General features: G+C 37.2%; 1 protein-coding gene across 1 annotated transcript in view; it reads left to right on the top strand.

Annotated features, from left to right (window-relative positions):
• Positions 1 to 7802, top strand: part of CUNH1orf185 (chromosome unknown C1orf185 homolog) — a 50172-nt gene that overhangs the window by 18742 nt on the left and 23628 nt on the right. The window contains exon 2 of the mRNA XM_032414559.1: positions 4199 to 4304. Within this exon, the coding sequence (XP_032270450.1) occupies positions 4199 to 4304 (106 nt within the window). The remainder of the gene's footprint in view (positions 1 to 4198; positions 4305 to 7802) is intronic.

The raw sequence follows: 7802 nt of genomic DNA, 5'->3' as shown, positions 1-7802 counted from the left end.
TTTTTTAAAGATTTTATTTATTTATTTGAGAGAGAGAGAATGAGAGACAGAGAGCATGAGAGGGAGGAGGGTCAGAGGGAGAAGCAGACTCCCTGCCGAGCAGGGAGCCCGATGCGGGACTCGATCCCGGGACTCCAGGATCATGACCTGAGCCGAAGGCAGTCGCTTAACCAACTGAGCCACCCAGGCGTCCCTGTGAAAGACACTCTTAAGAGAATTGAAAAGACAAGCCATAGACTTGGAGAAAATATTTCCAAATCATGTATCTGACCAAGGACTTGAGGAATTCCAAAAAATCAGCAAAGATGTAAACAAATACTTCACTGAAGAAGACATATGGATGGCAAATAAGCACATGCAAAGATGCTCAACATCATTATTCATTAAGGAAATGCAAATTAAAACCACAGTGAGATACCACTGTACATCTATTAGAATGACTGAAATAAAGCTAACAATATCAAGTAGTGGCAATGATGCAGAGCAAGTGGAATTATCATATAATGCTGGTGGGAAATCAAGATGATACAGACACTTTGGAAAGCAGCATGGCAGTTTCTTACACATTTAAATATATATTTACTACATGACACTACTGAAATAAAAATTTATGTTCAAACAAACACCTTAATGCAAGTGTATCGTAGCTTTAATCTAACAATCCCAAACTGGAAACAAACAAATGTCTCTCAGCTGGGGAATAAACAAACTGTGGTACATCTGTAAAATGGAATGTTACTCAGCAATAAAAAGAAACAAACTATTAATACATGCAACACAATGTAAGTGAATGTCAGATGCATTATGCTAAGTGAAAAAGGCCAGACTCAAAAGGCCACGTGCTGTATGATTCCATTTATATGAAATTCATATAAGGGAAAAGTATAAGGATGGAGAATAGGGATGGAAAATAAACAATGGTTGCCAGCAATTAGTGCTTGACCACTAAGAGGCAGTATGAGGAAATTTTGGGAGGTGAGGGAAGTCTCACGTAACTTGGTTATGGTGCTGTGACAGATATTTTTTGTATTTGTCAAAACTTACAGAACTGCACACACACACAAATGAATTTTACTATATAAATTTAAAAATTTTTTAAATCCTTCTTAGGTTATTTCCCTGAATATTGCTTTTCTACTGCTCTATTTTTTCTTTTAGGAACCCTATTACTTTTATATTATATATTCTTAATCTTTTCCAATCTCATATTTCCTTATATTTTTCATTTCTTTAAGTAATTAGGTGAGTTTCATTTCTTTAAGTAATTAGGTGTTATATTTCATCTCATTAATTGTGTTCAAAGAAGAATTTATCTTAAAATTTTTGAATTTTTCATTTTCTTTTTTTTTTTTTTTAAAGATTTTATTTATTTTACAGAGAGAGACACAGCAAGAGAGGGAACACAAGCAGGGGGAGTGGGAGAGGGAGAAGCAGGCTTCCCGCGGAGCAGGGAGCCCGATGCGGTGCTCGATCCCAGGACTCTGGGATCATGACCTGAGCCGAAGGCAGGCGCTTAACGACTGACCCACCCAGGCGCCCGAATTTTTCATTTTCTAAGATTCCTTCTTGGTCTTCTATTAGTGGTTCAGGACCCCGTTCCCTCAGAGATTTTGTTAATGTAGAGTCATTCACAGTGCCAAAGGATGATTTGGTCTAGGTCTTGTCTCAGTGATTTTCTCTGCTTCTTCTAGCTAATTCTTGCTTCCAGATCTCAGTGCTTCATATGCCTGTGGTTTTAGCCTCTACTTATTTCTCTGTGTTGCTTTTATCTTTTCGTCTGTAGAAATCTTTATCTTTTCTTCCCCAAAGTTTTATTTATTTAAGTAATCTCTACACACTGTGTGGGGCTCAAACTCATGACCCCCAGATCAAGAGTCACATGTTCTTCTGACTGAGCTGGCCAGGTGCCCCTAGAAATCTTTATCTTATATTTGAGTATGATTATGTCTTTTTAATTTTTTAAAAATATGCATTTTACCAATCTTGCTTTTATCAATGAATACTGTCTGATATTTTGTTATACCACTCTGCCAGTGATTCTCAGCTGGGGCAGTTTTGCCCCCCAGAATACATTTGCCTGTAGACATCTTTGGTACAATGCATAGAACAATCCCTACAACAAATTATCTGATCCAAAAGATCAATAGTATTGATGTTGAGAAACCCTGCACTAAATAATTAAAGAATATGATATTTTTCATATGTAACATCATCATAACTTATTTAATTGCCTTCCTAAGTTGTTTTACTTAGAAGTTGTTTTTTTGTTTTTTTTGTTTTTGTATTGTAAGTATCACTTTGATAAATAGCCTTCTATAATTTTTTGGTACCATTTTTTTTTTTTTTAAAGATTTTATTTATTTATTTGAGAGAGAGAGAGAATGAGAGACACAGAGCATGAGAAGGAGGAGGGTCAGAGGGAGAAGCAGACTCCCTGCCAAGCAGGGAGCCCGATGCGGGACTCGATCCCGGGACTCCAGGATCATGACCTGAGCCGAAGGCAGTCGCTTAACCAACTGAGCCACCCAGGCGCCCATTTTTTGGTACCATTAATTAATTCCCAAATGTAGACATTTTCTGAACCCAAAGAAAACTATGATTTGAGAGGCATCATCTTGGAAGCTGGAAATTACTTAGGAAACAAAAATATGGGAAATACAAAGTCTTTATCATGTCATATTTTTAGTGGAACTTATAATATGTTCACACATAAAGATCTTCCATTAGTTTTATTTTTTTAAGATTTTATTTAAATTCCAGTTAATTAACATACAGTATAATATTAATTTCAGGTGTACAATTTAGTGATTCAACATTTCTGTGCAACACCTGGCACTCATCACAAGTGCATCCTTAATCCCCATCATCTTTTTAACCCATCCCCTCTGGTAATCATCAGTTTGTTCTCTATAGTTTTATACTTTTAAACCCTTTTTTTCCCAGGTAATATGCAGTTGACCCTTGGACAACATGGGTTTGAACTGTGAGGGTACACTTATATGTGGATGATTTTCAATATAGTATAGGACTATTAATGTATTTTCTCCTCCCTATAATTTTCTTATTAACATTTTCTTTTCTTTAGCTTATTTATTGTAAGACTACAGTATATAATACATAGAACATACAAAATATGTGTTAATCGACTGTTTATGTTATTGATAAGGCTTCCAGTCTGCAGTAGGCTGTTGTTTATATATGTATATACATAAGTAGTTAAGTTTTCGGAGAGTCAAAAGTTATATGTGGATTTGTGAGTGTGCATACGTTGGTGCCCCTAATCCTCACATTGTTTAAGGGTCAGCTGTACTCTTCAATTGTTTTAGGGCCCTTTGTGTTCTATACAGCTTTTTGTGAAAGCTTCCTACAGCTTGCTTTATGGTTAGGTATCAGATTTCAGAATCTTAAGGAATACTTGACCAACCTGTCTATAAATACCTCGTGCATTCTTTATTCTTAATTCTTTTCAATACATACCAGTATTAAGATGGTTTATAGAAGGGATAAGATAATAGAAAAAAACAGAGGACTGGCTTTAATCTGCTGCCTAATCTCAGTTCAGGTCTCGCTCTTACCTAGACCTCAATTTTATCATCTGTAAAATGAAGGAGTTATACCACATAATTCTTATAGGCTTTTCCAATTTTAAACCTGTGATATGCTATTATTTTATATTGCTTTTATTTAGCTTTTGGCCATGATCTTTTATTGTTCCTGAGATAAAATAGAGATAAAACAAAGATTTCTAAAATATTTTCAAGTTCCTCATATTTGTTCTTTATTACCCTCCATCTGCCTTCTTGTAGTGATTGATAATACAGATTTTAAAATGCAAAGTGTCTTATGTTGGAGGACTGCAAAGAATGATACTGGAAAAATAACAAAAATTTACAGCTAGATTCGGAAAGGAGAAAGCTAGATAAGAAAAAAGGAGGTGACTGCTGTACAAAAACAAACAAAACCTAGGTATCAAATCGAGGCAGGGTCAGAGAAATGCACCCTGGACCCTAATCACCATGAGGCCTTGTGTTGAAATTTGTTAGGATTGCACAGGAGCCTAGAATTCAGGTTTCCCAACTTCTTGGTTAATGTTTTAACACTACAGTATGTCATAGCATTCATATTATTATGTCATTTAATTTTACCTAGAGAATGAAGATACATACATGAAATAATCTTTTATAATTTATTTGTATAGGTTTTTTTAACCACTTAACTTATTTTCTGGCTGCTGGTGCTGTTACTTTGGGAATTGGTTTCTTTGCTTTGGCATCAGCTTTGTGGTTCCTGATTTGCAAACGAAGGTAAGGTTTATTAGAATGCTTAACTTTTTTTCCTCTTAAAAATTCAGTGAAAGACTTTTTCAAATGGTATTAAATAACTATAATAGCACTGATTCTGTAATTTGAGGTTTGGTTATAGACACTTTGATTGGGGAGGGAAAGATTTACATGTTTAAAATAGCCCAGAAAGACAAGTCCTACTAGTATAATAGCCTGAGTACTGTAATAGCAATCTTCATGCATTAAAATTTTAAGGAATAATGAGACATATTTTATTCTCTAGAAGATGTGTGTTCAAATTATAAGGCTAGAAATTTAAAAAATTTTTGATTTCTAATTTAGAGGTTAAAAACATTACTGAGACAAAAAGACTTTCTTTAGGAGATATTTAAGAGAAGAGCTGACAGAATGCTCTGGTATAGTCTAAATGTAGTCTTTTGCCAGAGACAGAAAACCCTAAAATTTGGTGGTTTTGATTATTTAGTTCAGTATTTGCTTTGTTTGATGTTTAAAAATGTAAATTGTAACACGTTCTTGCACGCACTCTTCCAGTATTCCCTATCTCAGCAAATGAATGCATACTATCTACTCATTTGCACAAGTCAGAAAACTGGAAATTATTCACTTATTCATTCTTTTAACAAATATTTATTGGTGCCTGCCATTGTTCTAGGTACCGAGGATACAACTGTGAACAAGTCAGACAGTTTCTGTTTCATAGACTAGCAGTGCCACTGGGAGGAGACAGATAATGAAAAATAAAATGGTCAGGGAATGTCTCTTCAAGTTGGCAATATTTAATCTGAGATCAGAGTTAAAAGAAGGAGCCAACCATGTGAAGACTTTGTCAAAGAGCTCTCTCAGCTGAGGGGTTAGCAAGTACAAAGACCCCACATGGGAATGTTCTTGGTATTGTTCAATAAAGGGAAAGAAGGCTAGTGTATAGACTGTAGTGAGTGAGGGAAATAATGATGAGACTGAAGAGGTAGATGGGGGCTAGATCACATAGGATGTTGTAGGCCAAAATATGGAGTTTGGATTTATTATTTATGCCATCATAAGGTTTTAAGCCAGAGAATGACATTATCAGCATAATAATGGCTAACATTGTGGGCTTACTACATGGTAGGCACTGATCTAAGTGCTTTATACGTGATCTCATTTAACCACCCCATGAGGTAGCAGTAATATTATCTCTCTTTTAAGGACACTATAATGTCACCTATAGATGATGTACATTTTTATAAAACTTTTAAAATTTGAGATATAATTCACATACAGTATAATACATAGATTTTAAACGTATGATGATGAATTTCAGCAAATATATTCCCATGTAATCATAACCCCAGTCAAGATATACAACTTTCCATCACCCTGGAAAATTCTCTCATGCTCCTTTCCAGGCATCACTCCCCACCTCCCACTCAGAGGCAGTCATTATTCTGATTTTTATTACCAGAGGTTAATTTTGTCTAGTCTTGAGTTACATGTAAATGGAATCATATGGACTTTTTTATGTTTGCTTTTTTGACTTAACATAATATTTTTGAGATTCATTCATGTCATTGTATTATCTGTATTTCATTCTTTTTATTGATGATTTTTATTAATTGTATAAATATACCTCACTTTATTCTTAATGGACAATTGGGTCATTTCCAGTTTTTAGTTCTTAGGAGTAAGACTGCTATGAACGTTCTTGTATAAATCTTTTTGTACATGTGCTTTCACTTCTCTTGGGTAAATGCCTAAGAGTAGCATTGCTGGATCATATGTGGTTAACTTTGTAGCAAACTGCTGAACAGTTTTCCAAAGTGGGTACATGCTCCTACCAGCAATATATGAGAGTTCTAATTCATTTTTTTAAAAGATTTTTCTTCTCTGTGAAGTCTGAATTTTAATTGAGCAAGGGTGAAAGCAGAGAATGTTAGGAGGCTATTGCATAGTCCAGGTCAGAGATGATAATGTCTTAGACTAATATGGAAGTAGAGGAGATAAAAAGAAGAGGTTGGATTTGGGGTGTGTTTGCAGGTCAAGTTAGCAGGGCTGGTTTGATGGATTAGATAAGGTAAGGGAAGATAAATGAAATGGCAGAATTAATGCTAACACCTACGTTTTTACCATGAGCAGCTGAGTGGTTGATCATGCCATTTACTGAGATGAGAATATGATTAGAGAGGGGAGCAAGTTGAAGGAATAGTGATAAACTAGGAGTTGCAATTTGAAAAGTCTTTTGGACATCCATTAGAAATGTCAAATACTCAGATATACTTGTAGGAACTTCAGAAGAGAGTTTAAGCCTGAAGATTTAGGATATCAATGTATAGAGGGTATCTAAGGTCATAGAACTGGGTGAGACTAACCAGGGAGTGACTGTTGGAAGAAAAGAACCTAGGACTGTGCCCTTCAGCCCACCACCATTTAGAAATCTAGCAAAAGAATAGGAAGAATCAATATCTGAGAAGGAAAAACAGAAAGGTACACTGTCAAGGAAGTCAAAATTAGAAAATTTTCAGGGGGTGCTGGGAAGATGGCAGAGTAGGGGACCCTAAGTTCACCCTGTCCCATGTTTACAACTGGATATCATTCACATCCAAGTCAATAAACCAGAGAGTGATCCAAAGACTGGCAGAACAAACTCCACAGCTAAATGTAGAGAAGAAGCTGCATGGGAGAGGTTAAGAAGAGCAGAAACTGTGGTCAGGAGCTGCCCATAGGAGGAAAAGAGCTGCAGTCGTGGAGAGGGGAAAACACCAGGAAGCCCACACAGAGAAAATGAATCCCCATAACCTCTGGCCTTGAAAACCAAAGGGGCTGAATTCTGTGAGTCTGTATAACCAGCAGGACTTGGAACCTGGAGTTTTAAAAGTCAGAGGGCTAGTAATAGCCCATAAAGAGTCCCCACCCTTAAAGAGACAAGAGCCCAAGGAAAGGCAACATAGAAATGACAGCTTGCAGAATGGAGGGAGATCTGTTTATACTGATTTCAGAGAGCGTTGGAGGATTTCTATGGGAACAAAGGAGCTGGCAGCTGCCATTTTCCTCTCCTGGCACTGCACAGGCACTTGCTACCTAACCTATTGGTACTGCGCTCTGCCCACAAGTTCTGAGAACTCGCCAACTCCAAGCCTGCTGGTCTCGGCTCCAGGCTCAGTACAATTTTTGTTAATGCTGTGCATGCTGCACCTACCCACTGCCTCTACATGCTGTGCCCCCATGGCCATCACACTTTGGGGGATCCAGCCTAGAACTAGTGGGTCAATGCAAATTTTACTAACACTGCATGTGCCCTGCCCAACCACCAAGTGCCCCTGGTGGCCACCACCACCATCCTCATGCGCCGTACCCCCAACAGCCATTTGGCCATGGGAGGTCTGGCCTAGGACTAGGGGTTCAGTGCAAACATCAAAATTTGCCCCCAAGCCCTTCTGCTGTCACACCCCCTCAGAGCTGGCCTACCTGGATCTCACTAATATCATAGAGAGCAAGCACAGCCCACAACAGGCAAAGAGTCAG

This window comes from Phoca vitulina, unplaced genomic scaffold (genome assembly GCF_004348235.1).
Source record: "Phoca vitulina isolate PV1807 unplaced genomic scaffold, GSC_HSeal_1.0 scaffold2, whole genome shotgun sequence".
Taxonomy (NCBI): domain Eukaryota; kingdom Metazoa; phylum Chordata; class Mammalia; order Carnivora; family Phocidae; genus Phoca; species Phoca vitulina.
The sequence above is the reverse complement of the archived record's forward strand: the minus strand, read 5'-3'. Positions and strand labels throughout refer to the sequence as shown.